This window comes from Eptesicus fuscus, chromosome 4 (genome assembly GCF_027574615.1).
Source record: "Eptesicus fuscus isolate TK198812 chromosome 4, DD_ASM_mEF_20220401, whole genome shotgun sequence".
NCBI lineage: Eukaryota > Metazoa > Chordata > Mammalia > Chiroptera > Vespertilionidae > Eptesicus > Eptesicus fuscus.
In genome coordinates, this window is record NC_072476.1 from 84272533 (window position 1) to 84287742 (window position 15210).

Genomic DNA, 15210 nt, shown 5'->3' on the forward strand with positions numbered 1-15210 from the left:
CTCCAACTCAGGTTTCTGGACTGGAGAGGGGCGGGATGGAGGCCGCCAGCACCCAGCCCATTGGCAGAGAGAGCTAGGAGGAGAGGAACCCTCCGGCAGCCTCCTGCAGGGGGGAGTGTGTGACTGGTGGGGAGTAGGGGGCTTCGAAGGTCCAGGCAGGGCCATGGATGGGGCCTTTTTGCCCTGGGTTCCTCCTCCCTGGGAGCCTGGCTACCTGAGCCCATGTGGGGGTGGGGGCGGCTCCTCTGTGCCCGGGACTCTGTGTTTGCACAGGGGGAGGGGCTGGCCGGTGCCAGCTGAGAGCCTCAAAGGGTCGGCCAGCGCCTCTGCAGATAAGGCATTAACAGTCCCGTGGACTCACCCTTCGGATCTGCTGACGCTTCCTTTCAGCCTAGGTGCTTGGGGTGAGGTGCCAAAGGTTCCCTATAAAGTGCTGGGGCTCCGGCTGCGTCCACTCGACCTCCAGCTCCTGCCCTGTCCTGACGAGAGGGACCCACCTGTGATCACCATGGTGAGGCTTGTTCTGCCCAACCCGGGCCTGGACGACCGAATCCCCTCCCTGGGGCAACTGGAGGTCCTCGAGAAGGAGGAGGCCAGCTCGCGGCCCAAGTGGGACAACAAGGCCCAGTACATGCTCACCTGCGTGGGCTTCTGCGTGGGCCTGGGCAACGTCTGGCGCTTCCCCTACTTGTGCCAGAGCCATGGCGGAGGTAGGCCGGGCAGGAGGGCAGGTCGGGGGTCCAGGCAAACAACATCGGTGTCCTCAGGACCCAATTCATAGAGGGGGAAGTTCGCAGGGCAAAGGGCTGGGGGCAGGACAGCACAGGCTTGTGCCCTCTACCCCGTCACCGGTCCCCTTGAGCCCCACGTTGGCACCAAGAGCAGGCTGGGCAGAGGGCCGGGCTGGAGCACGGGCTCAGGTGCCCGACATCACTCTGCTCCCGTTCGCCCAAGTTGGTGAGGGAGGTCCAGCGCCTGGTCCCACAGGCCCAAGTGCTTGTGTCAGTGGAGGCCACCCTTGCTCCAGGACCCAGGAGCCCTGACCTGCTCCCAGAGAACAGGCCTGACCTGCGAGTGGGGCGGGGGGGACAGAGAGGGACCAGCTGCTCCTCTGGATGGAGCCCCTTCTGTGAGGGTGGAGGGTGCCAGCAGGAGGGGCAGTAAGGCCAGCCCTCCTTTGAAATACCTTATGGCACTGGGTTCCACGTTCCCTGAGGGACAGAGGAGGGAGCCGGGCCTGGAGTGGGTGACCCACAGAGGAACAGGCAGGCAGGCTCCTGATCAGCGTGCACACAGGCCAGAGGTGGGAAGGCTGCATCCCCCAGGGAACGCTGCCTCAGCCTGTCCTGCTGCGTCCTGCTGCCTCCAGACGTCTCTGGAGCTTTGCCCGTGGCCCAGGGGTCTCCTTCCGCTGGGCTGAGGCCACTCCCTCTCCCCCAGCTGCAGAGACCGCCTTGGGGCTGCTGGGTCTCAGTTCCCCATGATTTTGTCCTTCCACCCACCCTCCCAGTGTCAACAGGCTTCAGGGACGGAGACCACACCTGTGGTCCCATCAGGCCCCATGCACCTGTGGCTTCTGTCTCCCCTGGGCCCCAGCCTGGGAGGGGAGCTGCCGCCAGGAGCTCCGTGGCGGGAAGGGGAACAGAGCTGTGCTTGTTCTGGGAAGAGGTCCGGCAGGTGCTGCGCTCCCCGAGAGACAGGCTCTGCAGAGCTGGCTGGACGCTCTAAGGATGCGTCTGCTTCTGTGGGCTTCTGAATACCCTCCTCTGAAAGCACGGACCCTCTCTGGTGATGTGAGTTAGTGCTGACTCTGAAGAACCTGCAGGCTCTTGCCAGGCTTTGTGGCAGAAAAGAAAGCCGATGAGGTTGTTCCCAGGCCACCTTTGTGACCCACCCCCCTTTCCATGGCCCCAAACGGAAGCTTCTGAATGTCTGGGAGGATCTGTCTTTACACCTGGGGCCCATCCTGTGCTTTCCAGATAGTCCTGTCAGTCACCTCTGCGCGGTGGAGGGGTGACTGGAACCCTGGGAGTCCGTGAGGTGGCCCCGCAGTAGAATCACTTAGTCCCAGAGGTCAGCTACCTCTTCCCTCTGGAAGGTCCTGGTCATTTCCCCACCCCCACCGGGGCTGCCCGGGGCCAGGGTTCTGGCAACGCCTGCAGCATTTACTTAGTTCCAAAGGGAAGGGACTGTGGCAAGGGGGGGAGGGGGGGAGGTCTGCGACTGAGAAGCGTTCACCCCTGGGGTGCAGCACACACTGTGAGTCTGAGGGGTAATGCGGGGACACTGCCTCCAGACACTGTGGGTGAGAAGGAGCTGTCCCACCTCACCCCTGGGTCCTGCTGAGTGGACAGACAACCATTGAGGACAGTGATAACCCCCCAAGCCCAGGAGACAATTGTTGAGGACAGTGATAACCCCCCAAGCCCAGGAGACAATTGTTGAGGACAGTGATAACCCCCCAAGGCTGGGAGACAATTGCTGAGGACAGTGATAAGAAGCCAACACCAGGAGAAAATTGCTGAGGACAATGACAAGGTGTGGCAGGTGACTCCTCCCGGTGGCATTTCCCATGCCTGTAGCCCCAGATCTCCGGGGAGGGAGTGGTTGGGTAACTTGGAGAGAAAATGACGGATCTGAGGACTCTGAGGACCAGTCCTGGTTTGGTGAAAACTTAGTTTGTCTTCAATTATTTATAAGAGTTTTGGGTAATTTGAAAAGTAAAACAAATCATCGTTTACTTTGTGTTTAACTTTATATTATGGGGGGGGGGAAGCAGAAAAGTAGAGAAAGCTACAGAGAAGACCCCTCCCCTCATGACCTAGATCAGCATCTGCAGCACTTTGCCACATTGAGTGGGGTGGTGGCCGTGTGCGAGTGCGTGTGCACACAAAGCCCCCTGCGTGCTGTGTGACATTGAGATGTGTTGTCACGTGAGGGCCCCACCTTCTAGATCTCGGATGGGGGCATCTCTGTGACCAAAGGGCAGGTAAATGGAGCACCAGGTGGGCCGTGTCCTCTGCCTGCGTCACCTCAGCTGCCTCCCCTAGTTCTCTTTTCTCCATGTGTGCATCTGCTGTCAGCAAGCAGCAGGGTGTAGTCACCTCTGCAGAGTCCGTCTTGCCACCACTCAGAGGAAATGGACACGTGTCATGTGTCTCTCGATGGGTCAGTGAGGACTGAATCAGGGGCAGCCCGGGTGAGGGTCCAGAGCCTCTCCTCATTCAGCCTTCAGGGAACAGCGAGAGGAGCTGGGGGACCCATGGCCCCTGTGTGGGCGCTGGGGCAGGTGGGCTCACGGGCCCTTTTTCTGAAGACGGGTATTTCAAAGGTTTCAGAAGTCAGCCCTGCGTTGAGTTAATATGACAATCTGTGCCCTGGCCCTGTTTACTCTGCTGTGCACCTTCTGGGCCTTGGGGCTCACCCCATGAAATGGAAGGTGCTGGAGAGTTCTGATCCAAAGGCTGCACTGCAGAGCTACTCTGTCGAGCTTTGAGCTTTGCAGACCTAGAAGTGGGGGGCATGCAGGAGATTGATGAAACCAGGGGACTTTGTCAGAGTCAGGACTCACCCTGCTCCCTGAGTTGGCCACAAACAGCCGGGTCTCGGTGACCAGATGGAACAAGAGTTCTGCACAGTACCAGGCGTAGGAGCATGTCCAGGGGAATTGCATTCACCACACATCTGCCCACAACCTCAGTTCTCCACGTGAATGCACCACATGTCTGCCCCAGTGCTGCCACCTGACATGGGACATGCCCCTCACCCCTTCTTAGGGACAGAGAGTTTAGGAGAGTTGGTGTATGGGATTGGGGCGGGGGGAACTAGGAAGCAGCGCCGCCCAAGGACCATGCTGTCTGCTCACCACAGGGCCGCCCATGTGCCTCTGCAGCCTGGTCCCTGGGGCTGCCTTTCACTACTGGTCCTGGCCCTGCACCCCGTCAGCAAATAGTCCTCGAGCTTTTCCTCTGTGCACACACCACTTGCAGGGAGAGAGATGCGGGAAAGCCTTAGACCCTGCCCTTGAAGACAGCAGCTGCCCCTACCCAGCTGTCCCTCCCTCCCCTCCCCCACCTGCTTCCTAAATTCTCAAAGAGAAAGAAAGCTGCATCTCTTTACTTTATTTTAGCTTATTTATTTATTTATTTATTTATTTATTTATTTTTTATTGATTTGAGAGAGAGAGAAACATTGACTTATTGTTCTACTTATTTATGCATCCATTGGTTGATTCTTGCATGTGCCCTGACTGGGGATTGAACCCCCAATATTGAGGTATCGGGATGACGATCTAACCAACTGAACTGCGTGGCTAGGGCCAAGGAAGCTGCATTTCTATGCTAGTGTATCTTTCTTCTGCGGGACCTTTACTCCTTGCCTCGTCCCACCCGTCTCTGCCTCTGTATGTGTGTCCATCAGTGTGCAAGGGCACAGGACCATGGGCCCCTACAGTCAGCTGTGTCAGGCACCCACCACGTTACACCTGGAGGAGCTGCCAGGAGGAGGGCTGCCAGGAGTGCAGGCAGCAGAGGCTTCCTAAGGAGCGACCATCCAAGTGGGGTTTTCAAGGATGAATAGGAGTTTCCTGATGGAGATGGAGGGGCAGTGGGACCTGCGGGTAAAAGTGACTTCATGAAGAAGGGATGGGATCAAAGGATATCTGAGAACCATTGTTTTCCTCGATAGTTTTGCCCAAAAGACATTCACATAAAACTTCTGGGAAAACAGTAAAGAGGCAAATCTTTTCTTATTTTCACTTTACCCTCACTGATACTTTGACCCAGTGAGCCTGCAGCCCCAGTGGCACCCCAGACCCAGGGCAACTCCCCACTCCTCTCCTGCACGAGATGCAGCAAAAGGGGATCATCACTGCTGCTCTCTGCTTTTCATCTCATTGTCACATTGAGCTCACCATCACTTTGAGTGAAGGTTCCATGTGCTGTCCATGTCTTCTTGTTGGATTTTGAGCCCCAAAAGGGCTCCCCGTGACCTCCCCATGCTCCTCCCAGCATGTGAACACCTTCCTTACTTCCCCGGAGCCGTCATGTGCTCACCCTGTAGGACAAGCACGGTCTTGGAGGGACAGTAGACAAGCCGGCCACTGTCATGAGACGGCATGAAGCATCCCCCGTAAAACAGTGCCGATGGCCGTCACGAGTGAGGCATGTGATGGTGTGGCTCTGTCTGTGTTTGTGGGCAAGTTCTGCAGGCACTTTCTACCAGCGCCTGTGTCTCCAGAGGGGGCCCTTGGCCACCTGGCGTGCGTTACCTGACACACGGCTGCCTTTTCCCCACCAGGAGCATTCATGATCCCGTTCCTCATCCTGCTGGTGGTGGAGGGTGTCCCCTTGCTGCACCTGGAGTTCGCCATCGGGCAGCGACTGCGCAAGGGCAGCGTGGGCGTCTGGAGCTCCATCCACCCAGCCCTGAAGGGCGTAGGTGCGTGTCTGGGCCCAGGCGGTGGGACCCCTGCCAGGCCCCAGTGTGGGCAGCAAGCACACTTCTTCCTTCTCTCCTTTCGCCTCCGTTTCCAGGGGACTCACCACCCCCAGCCCGCTGCAAACCCTTCCTTGGCATCTCACAGAAGTGTAGGTGGCAGGGTCCAGGCTGGGGTCATGCCTGGCCACTAAAGCCAGCTGGGCAGCAGAGGCTATCCTGAATCCCGGGTGCCCAGGCCTGGGAATGTGTATACGTGGGAAGAGCCGAGTCCCCCATGCTGCCCACAGGAGGGCTCAGCAAGCACCTGAAGACCACCACTCTGTTTTCTGGAACCCGGAGTCCATTCACACTGAGTCCTCAAGGGGCTCCCCCAGCACAACCCCTTCCTGCTAACAGTGCCCAGACCCCAGTGGGGCCCCCCAGTGGTGCTCCCTAGTGGTTTCCCCAGCAGTGTTGATTGCCCCCCAGGGATCGCGTCCATGTTCGTGTCCTTCATGGTGGGCCTCTACTACAACACCATCATCGCCTGGGTCATGTGGTACTTCTTCAACTCCTTCCAGGAACCCCTCCCTTGGAGCACGTGCCCGCTCAACGACAACCTGACAGGTGTGTCCAGGGCAGGGTGGGGTCAGGGGTCGGAGGACAGGATGGCTGGTGGTGCGAGAGCATGTGCACCTTTGAGCATACAGACCGAGTCCAAGAGTAGTCACCCTTTGATTTCCTCAAATGCAAAAACCGGAGCACATTTATGGCAACAGGGAGTTTTTAAAAATCACTGTGCCAGAGAAAAGCCTTAAAAAAGGTGCCTCCACCTCAGGAGGTGGTGCCGGCCAAGATTAAAATGAAGGAAAGGAGGGAGGGACCTACTGCTCCCTGACCTCTCACAGGCGGTGGCCTGATTCTCCAGTGTCCCTTCCTACCACATTCCGCAGGGACTTTTTGGGACCCCTCCAGGGAAGGGGAGAGGGGAGCAGACCCTCTGCCTGGGGCCTCTGTGGGACACAGGCTGTGTGCTCAGCTCCACAGCTTGCACACATTTGCACCAGGACACGAACTGCCTGATCTGTAAGCATGGGTCCAATAAGCAGGAAGTGGCCAGTGCACGGTGTGTGTGTGTGTGTGTGTGTGTGTGTGTGTGTGTGTGTGTATGTCTAGTGTGCTCACACTTCTGTGTGCACATATATATGCACATGTTTGCATTCAGGTATGCCCATGGGTGCATATGTGTCTTGTGAGTATGTATACATGTGTGTATGTGCAAATGTGTGACGGTATGCTCAGATGCATGCACATGAGCGTCTGTGTGAGTGTGTACGTGCATGTCTGTGTGCACTATGTCACTGGTGTCAGTGAGTTGGGATCACAGCATTGCCATGTTCCCCATCCTCCTCCTGGGTTCCCTATGACCCACACTGATGATGTGAGTGCCCCCTGCAGGCTATGTGGAGGAGTGCGCCCGCAGCTCTTCGGTGGACTACTACTGGTACAGAGAGACCCTCAACATCTCCAACTCCATCAGCAACTCGGGCTCTGTGCAGTGGTGGGTTCTGCTCTGCCTGACCTGTGCCTGGTGTGTCCTCTACGTGTGCATCATCCGTGGCATCGAGACCACCGGCAAGGTGCGGGCTGGGCTTCGGGAGCTGCCCCTTAATCAGCTCTGAGGGTCACCACCCCGTGTCCAGGAGGGGCCTCTGCTGCCTCCAGATTGGCCCTGGGGACGTGGTGCTGGCATGGATGGTCCTCAAACCTGTGATTAAAAAGCTGTAGCAAGTGTGACCCACAGTAGTTCTCTGACTAGGAGGACTGAGTAATCATCATTACAAATACAGCAGTAGGAAATGTCAGATCTCCCTGCCCTGGGAGCTGGGGCCAGAGGGGTGCCTGGAGGAACAGAGCCAGGGTCCTTTCTTCCTGTGGGTTCTGTCTTCCCTTCATCCCACTTCTGCCCTGTCCCCAGGCTGTGTACATCACCTCGACGCTGCCCTATGTCGTCCTGACCATCTTCCTCATTCGGGGACTGACGCTAAAGGGAGCTACCAACGGTATCATCTTCCTCTTCACGCCCAACGTGAGTCTCCCGCTGCCCACCCTGGGGCTCCAGTGCTTGTGGGAGAGGCCACCCTGGGGGATGGGCCTCCGCACCTGAGACCAGCCTTGGCCAGTCCCAGGCCCCTCAATGCATGCATGCTGGGCCTGTGAGCTTGAGGGAGGCCCTGTGTGGATTGATGGTAACCACCTCCAAGTTATCAGTTACCACCTTTAGGGGGCGTTGTTTGTTCTGACCACTGCCCAGAAGCCTTAGCTGTCACCAGCCTCCAGGCTCACATCTCTGCCTTGGGCCACTACCTCTTTAGTTTCCTGTGATCCCTCATCCTTGGGGTGCCAGCTGAGGGTCTCTGTTTGGCTGCAGATCACGGAGCTGGCCAACCCAGTGACTTGGCTGGATGCGGGGGCCCAGGTCTTCTACTCCTTCTCGTTGGCCTTCGGGGGCCTCATCTCCTTCTCCAGCTACAACTCCGTCCAGTGAGTGTGGACAGGGGTTCTGGGCTGGGCAGAGGGCTTGCCTCATGCCCCACCGGATCATGGGGTCCATGGGCTCCATGCCAGGGAGGCAGGCTTAGGATCTGGGAGATTTTCACACACTAGGTACCTCAAGATTTGACTGTCCTCTCCATGGTGCCTTGGTCCTTGGGATGATGAGCCCTGGTGTGCTCCCCTCTATCCCTTATTCCCCCTTCTGGTTGCCCCTTGGCATCCAGGACCCTAAATGCCCAGCCACCATAGTCCATCCCAGACCAACACCCACAAAGAAAGGGCCTCTAGGGGCCTTCGGAGGAAGGAAGTTGTTATCAATTCATCTCCACAAACACTTATGGAGCACCTACTGTGTGCCCTGCATGGAGCATGACATGTGGTTCTGTCCTCCTGATACCTGTGGCTGTGGCCTCCTAGAAAGGCAAACAAAATGAGCAGGAGGGGGGGGTCCCTGGAGGGGTGTGGGATCAGGCTGGGGTCCTCGATGGGATAGGCTCGTGTGCAGAAGGTGCAATGTGAGCACTCAGACAAGGAGGGGTGAGTGCTGGTGCCTGCTGGCTTCTGGCTGCTGGCCGCTCGCCATGGGGGGTGGTCCCAGAGGGTGGGAGCCCAGCAGGGCAATGATTAGGCCCGATTTCTCCACACCTGTTACCATCTGACTTTTTGATTCTGGCCATCCTGGTGGGTGAGATGAAGTGTCTCACCGTGCTTTTATTTGCATTTCTCTGAGGGCTGAGGGTCTAGTTTCTGCTGGAAGCATCTAGAAGGATGTGTTAGCATTAACAGTGGGGCCAGTGGGAGAGCTGCTGGGTTGGGTTGGGGAGGTCAGGGGTTGGGTTTTGGACACATTGAACCAGAGAAGCCTTTAGGCTCTGGGTGGAGATGGGAGCCCTCCGCTGGAAGGAGACAGGACCTGGAGGGACCAGGTGAGGGCAGGGGGTTACGGTGGGATAGGGGGCACAGGAGGTGATGGGGGAGGGGCATGGAGGGGTAGGCCACCTCCTCAGAGCTTTTGGGGTGTGGCTGCGAGGCCCTGGCCAGCCCCAACGGCATGAGGCTGAGTGCTCACTGAGTGCCCACCCTCTGGGCGCAGAGCACCTGCTGACGAGGCAGGGAGTGGCTCAGGGTTTCCCGCCCAGCTTTGGAGTGCTGAAGGCTCTAGAAGTCCCCAGGGCTTTCAGGGGTCTCCAGGCCACCAACTTGCAGTGAAGTGGTAAGAAGGGCAGGAGCAAAGGCCACTGGCTGGGGGAGGGCCCTCTGGTCACCTCTTGCTGGGTGCAGTGGGGAAGGACAGGAGGGAGGCCTCTGTCCCCTCTCCCGCAGCACCCCAGTAGCTCAGGCTCAGGGCAGGCTCCTTGCCTGTGCTGACGTGGCCAGGCAGGTGGGCACGGTGTCTCGGCCTGCAGTGACCCGATGCCACTCTCATCTGCAGCAACAACTGTGAGATGGACTCGGTGATCGTGTCCGTCATCAACGGCTTCACATCCATGTACGCAGCCACCGTGGTCTACTCCATCATCGGCTTCCGCGCCACAGAGCGCTATGACGACTGCTTCAACCAGTGAGTGGTCCTCCCGGCCTACACCCACCTCCGAGGAGCCTGCCAGGCCTGCACCCATGTCAGCCTCACTCTCTTTTCTTTCCAGGAATATCCTGACGCTCATCAACGGGTTCGACTTGCCCGAAGGCTCTATCACCCAGGATAACTTCGAGAAAGCACAGCAGTGGTACAATGCTTCTGACCCCATGGCCTTCGCCCAGCTGCAGTTCCAGACCTGCGACATGAACTCTTTCCTGTCAGAGGTGAGCGAGTCTCTATGGGGCAGTGCAAGGCAGGGGAGGGGACACCCTTGAGGGACACTGACCTCCCCCAGGATCTCAGTTCCCGGGGGTCTGTCTCCATCCTGCCCGCCTCTGACCCTCCTGCCCCAACCTGGTGCTTGCACCCCTGAATCCCCTCAGTCACACACCTGCCCCGCACCTGCTCTAACTGGCTCTAATCAACCAATGGGCCACACCTTCAGGCCAGCTATTTAGGAGACTCATGCAGGCCCTGTTGAAGTCATTTGGGGCTCTTAACATGGCCATGTGGGGGTGCATCTCAGGAATCGGCTGTGGGGGTGTGGCGCCCTGTCTGTGAGCAGACAGCAGTCTGCATAGCTGTCAGGTGTCTGTCCAGACAGCTTGGGCCCTGACTGCTGCTGGAAAATGTGATCCCCTTCCTGTCAGTTTAACATAGTTCAGCTTTTAAAAACATAGTTGGGCTGAAGAGACAGTGACCGTTATTTCACAGGACGGTTCAAAAGAGCCCCATACCTGCACAGTGTGGGCGTGGCCTGTGCAGAGCTGCCCAGTGTTTGGCAGGGAAGGAGAGGGACGTATGTGACTGAGGCTGGGAGACCTGGAGAGTGAGTGCCCTGTGTGGGTGACACTCTGCTTGTCCACGCAGGGCGTGGAAGGCACGGGGCTGGCGTTCATTGTCTTCACGGAGGCCATCACCAAGATGCCCGTGTCCCCTCTGTGGTCTGTGCTCTTCTTCATCATGCTCTTCTGCCTGGGCCTGTCCTCCATGTTTGGGAACATGGAGGGCGTGGTCGTGCCCCTGCAGGACCTCAAAGTCTTCCCCAAAAAGTGGCCCAAGGAGGTGCTCACAGGTACACAGGCCAGGGCTTGGCTGGGCAGGCAGGTGGTGAGGACAGGCCACGGGGGCCATGGCTGGGGGTGCAGACGGGAGCTCTGTCCACAGCGGCTGTTCTCTGCCCCCAGGTCTCATCTGCTTTGTGTCGTATCTCATCGCCTTCATCTTCACGCTGAACTCCGGCCAGTACTGGCTCACCCTGATGGACAGCTATGCCGGCTCCATCCCCCTGCTTATTATCGCCTTCTGCGAGATGTTTGCTGTGGTCTACGTGTATGGCGTGGACAGGTAGGAGGGAGACCGAGGCATGTGGCCGTCCCCAACAGTCACAGGAAACTCCCATCCTGGGATGGGTTGTGTGGGCTCCAGTCCCAGGTGGAACACAGGTGTGCGGACACAGGCCTGAGGGACTGGTGTGGTATGGGCACGGGTCTGGCACCTGGATGGGTGAGATGGAAAAGAGATGGATCCCAGATGGATGCCCATCCAGCAGTTGACACTGTACCCCCTCCAGCTTCCACGTGCTCCCAGACCTAGCGGAGAAGGGTAAGCACCGACCAGAGAAGACTGCACAGTCTCAGGGGTGGGAGATAGGAAACAGCGTCACAAATGAAAATACTGGTGCCTCTGATCCGACCATGTGATTTAAAAACATTTATAACCCACGTGTCCTAAGCAAAGTCAAAAGATAAATAATCAGCTAGGGAAACAGTTGCCCAGCATGGGGGTGAAGCGCTGGTACAGCAGAAGCCCTCGGCAGGCGAGACGTGACCCAGGGACCAGATAAGGAGAGGGTGCTCCGTGTCCTGTGGGGCACAGAAGCTGCCTCCAGGGCAGTGGAGCAAGCGGGGAGGGGAGATGGGGAAGTGACAGGACCGGGACACTCGCTGTGGGTAAGGGGGTGTCCCCGTGATCCAGGGGCTGGGCGTTTTATGTCAACTGGGGATCCATGGCCAGAGAAGCCCTATGGTGGGTGTACTCTGGGCCTTTCTCGCAGGAGAGAGAGCTCTGCAGCCAGACACTCAGACAAAGAAGGGGGCTGTGCAGCCCTTCCAGCCATGCTCTGGGCCAAATACTCGGGGTATCACTCCATTACCCTCGATGTGAGGGGTCCAGAAAACGGCACTGTCTCCTTGACAGGAGCTGGACGCCCCACAACTTCAGAAATAAGACACCATGCACAAGCCGTCGGGGGTGTGGGATCCAACTTTAGGAATCCGTTCTGCATCACCACGACATGTGTGTGTAAGGGCACACGCGCAGGAGGCCTGACTCAACCACACAATGCAAACTGCTGGGTGACAGTCGCGGAGACGCTGAGGAGCATGCGGCGGACTCACTGTGCTGTAACCTCGGCACGTGCTGGGGAAGGAGGCTTAAATGGAAGTGCACGATGTTGTCGTGTGGGTGCTGCTGATGTGAGGCAGGCATGACTGGCCTGGTGCGTGCATGTCCTCTGCGAATGGCCAAGGACACTTTGAAGTCAGACACTCGATGCTGGGGGTCCCAGGCAACTCGGCCTCAAGGAGGCCACATGAGCGGGAGGCTGAGAGCCAGGCATGGCCCCAAGCTGAAGAGACTCGTCACCACACTCCCAGACCCTGCTGGGAACAAGGCCTGGGCACCTGTCCTTTTCCAGAAGTGGGCTCCCGGGGGTCCTGGACAGTTCACTCTGTTCTGATTTCCATAGATAATAAAGTCTCTTGTGCTAGAAGAGAGTTCAAAACAACATGGGCAGGAGATGGTGGGGCCTCCAAGGTCAGGGCCACTGCCCCACTGAGGACGTGGGCTGAGCTTCCTCCCTCCATTTCCCCCAGAAGTGTTGACCCTTATTTGCAAAAGTGGCTGCCCAGGCTGCGTGAGCCCACAAGTCTGGAGCACCTGGGCTGTGGCTCCGTAGGGAGGTTTCCAGAGGCCTCCAGCGAGGCTACCCCTGCCCGGCGGCTTCCCAGGGAAGCGAGCCTTTGCGCAGAGGACGGCTAGAGCTGTGATGGCAAAAGGCAGGGGCAGCACTGTAGGATGGCACCGCGTGTCCGTATGGAGAGGCCGGCCCGCCCTCCGCTTTGGTGGCATTAAACGCCCAGGATGTCCACCAGCTGATGGCTCCCTTCTGGCCTCTGCTTCCAGGTTCAACAAGGACATCGAGTTTATGATCGGCCACAAGCCCAACATCTTCTGGCAAATCACGTGGCGAGTGATCAGCCCGCTGCTCATGCTGGTCATCTTCCTGTTCTTCTTCGTGATCAACGTCAATAAGGAGCTGATATACAGCGTCTGGGACCCTGCCTATGTGAGCGTGCAGGGACTGCTGGGCAGGGTGGGGGCATGCCCCTGTGAGGAGGTGTGTGTGGGAGGAGCCTTAGGTCTCCCTTCCCTCCCCCACAAGGGCCAGGAGGTGAGAATCTTGGGGAGAAGGGGGCACTGTGCCCCTGAAGGAGACCTTGCTGGCTGTCTTTGTGTCTGTTCACCATGTGGTTACTCTCTCCCCAGGAGGAATTTCCCAAATCCCAGAAGGTCCCATACCCAAGCTGGGCATATGGTGTGGTGGTTATCGTTGCTGGTGTGCCCTGCCTCACCATCCCTTGCTTTGCCATCTACAAGCTCATCAGGAACCGTTGCCAGAAGCAAGAAAGCCACCAGGGGCTGGTCAGCACCATGTCCACGGCCTCCATAAATGGGGACCTGAAGTACTGAGTGCCCCGCCCACGGCTGCATGTGTGCATGTACATATGCATGTGTGAGCATATGAGTGTGCACATGGGTATATGTATATATGCGTAAATGTATGTGATCATACAAGTGTGCACATGTGTGAGTGTGCACATAGGTGAGAGCATGTGTAATGCATGTACATATGTTATGTGTATATGTGTACATGTGTATAAGTCACGTGCACATGAGTATGTGTGCACATGTGAGTGTGTATACATGTGCTTCTGTGTATGTGTCTATATGATTTTGTGTACATATAATGTACATGAGTGTGCACACATATGTATACAAATACATACAAATGTGCATGTGGGTAAGCATGTGTACATATGTGCGTATACATATGTGTTGGTGCATACATGTGTCTGCACATGCTGATTGTGTATTTATAAATGTGTGGGTATGCGTGTGACATGTATAATATTCTGTGGGTATGTGTGTATGTATGTGTATGCATGTTGTCCTGCAGCATACAAGTCTCCCACGTGGGGCCCAGCTGTCCTCTTGGTTCCCTGCGTCACGGATATGGTGGGGCTTATGCTCAGGTCCTGCGCTGCCTTCCGAGGGAAAGTCTGTCAAAAGCGACAGCAGGGAGGCCATGGGAGACGGGAATGTGTTGCTGTCTTGGCTCCTTGGAACAGTCTTGTTGCCCCGCCCCGTCCCTTCGCTGCCCACCCTGTGACCTAGGAGCTCCTGCAGTAATGTTGCAATTTTACCCCAAGAGGAGGAGCCCCACCTGCAAGAGGCCTCAGGCCCCTAGGCCAGCGAGACCTGCCTGTCTGCCAGCTGGCAGAGAGTCCCGAGTCTTGGCAATGTTCAGCTTAATAAATATTAACCCATTTAATCATTGCTTCTGGCTGCCACAAATAGATGACAGTTAAATAAAACTCAACTTGGCATAATTTAAGGCAGAAACACCCTTTGTGTTTTTTTAAGAGGGCATTAACTGTGTGAATTTTTAGCCTGATGTAGGGAAAGATGGGTTATAGGGTAACTCGGCTTGGTCACTGTGGTTGAGGACAGCTCATATGTCCTGACCAATGTCAAGGACCATGAGCCCATGCCAGACTGTCCACTTGGGGCCACTTAGTGAAGGAAAGGTCTCCTCCCGTCCTGTACGCAACATTCAACCTCAGCCAAAGTCACTTGGCACTTGGGGTGTTTATTTCAATGAACTGGTCACTTCCATTTCCCATGGAAACATCTGGAAGTTGAAGTTAAAGTGGACTTTTTGAGAGTTCTCTGGGCAGGGATGGGAGAGCTGAGTGGAGGGTGGGACCTGCTGCCACGTCCCATCCGTCCACGGGAGATGCCCCACTGCACGCTCCCCTCTCCCAGCACCTCCTGTACAACAGTAACCACAGATTTCAGCCCCGAAGCCCGGCTGAGAACCTCCAAACACCTCGGCGTGTCCGGAGTCCTCTTATGTGGCCCGTCACCTGACCATCATGATCTATGGAAACTTCCAGAGGTGGAATGGGAGGCCTGCTCACAGCTCTCCACCCCAGGCCACGATAGCACATCCCTGCCCAGGAGGCCCCCAGGCACCACGACGCTCTGGGCCCCACCCCTCTGTGGGACCTTACCTCCTTCTCTCCACAAAGTTCTTCTGACCCTTGATTGGGAAACACTCATCAGCATGCGGGGGTGCAGAAGAGGAGAGATGGGGTGGGCTAATCCCATCAGTTTCTGTCCCCTGATGAGTGCCTCATTTTACAGATCTGGTTTTCTGAGCATAAAGTATATAAATAAATCATTGTATTTCATATTCGCAGCCTAAGTGTTGTCCAAATGTAGAGGGATGAGCAGAGGGAACAGCTGAGTCATCTGAAAGGAGGGTGCAGAGCTGGGGTTTGGTTTCCAGGGCTTCCTCTGAAGAAGCCATG

At 57.0% G+C, this 15210-nt stretch overlaps 1 protein-coding gene across 1 annotated transcript; it reads left to right on the forward strand.

Annotated features, from left to right (window-relative positions):
- Nucleotides 1–508: 508 nt before the first annotated feature.
- Nucleotides 509–13306, forward strand: SLC6A19 (solute carrier family 6 member 19). Its single transcript, XM_008161818.3, has 12 exons — nt 509–710; nt 5299–5439; nt 5908–6045; nt 6877–7058; nt 7397–7507; nt 7850–7962; nt 9407–9535; nt 9621–9777; nt 10424–10628; nt 10741–10900; nt 12740–12902; nt 13103–13306. The coding sequence occupies exons 1-12, from the start codon at nt 509–511 to the stop codon at nt 13304–13306; spliced, it is 1905 nt and encodes a 634-aa protein (XP_008160040.2).
- The last annotated feature ends 1904 nt before the right edge of the window (nt 13307–15210 follow it).

Coding starts and splice junctions, on each gene's coding strand:
- SLC6A19 (XM_008161818.3), top strand. CDS start 509: ATGGTGAGGCTTGTTCTGCCCAACCCGGGCCTGGACGACCGAATCCCC. Junction 7,963..9,406: donor TCCAGCTACAACTCCGTCCA/GTGAGTGTGGAC, acceptor TCTCATCTGCAG/CAACAACTGTGAGATGGACT. Junction 9,778..10,423: donor TGAACTCTTTCCTGTCAGAG/GTGAGCGAGTCT, acceptor TTGTCCACGCAG/GGCGTGGAAGGCACGGGGCT.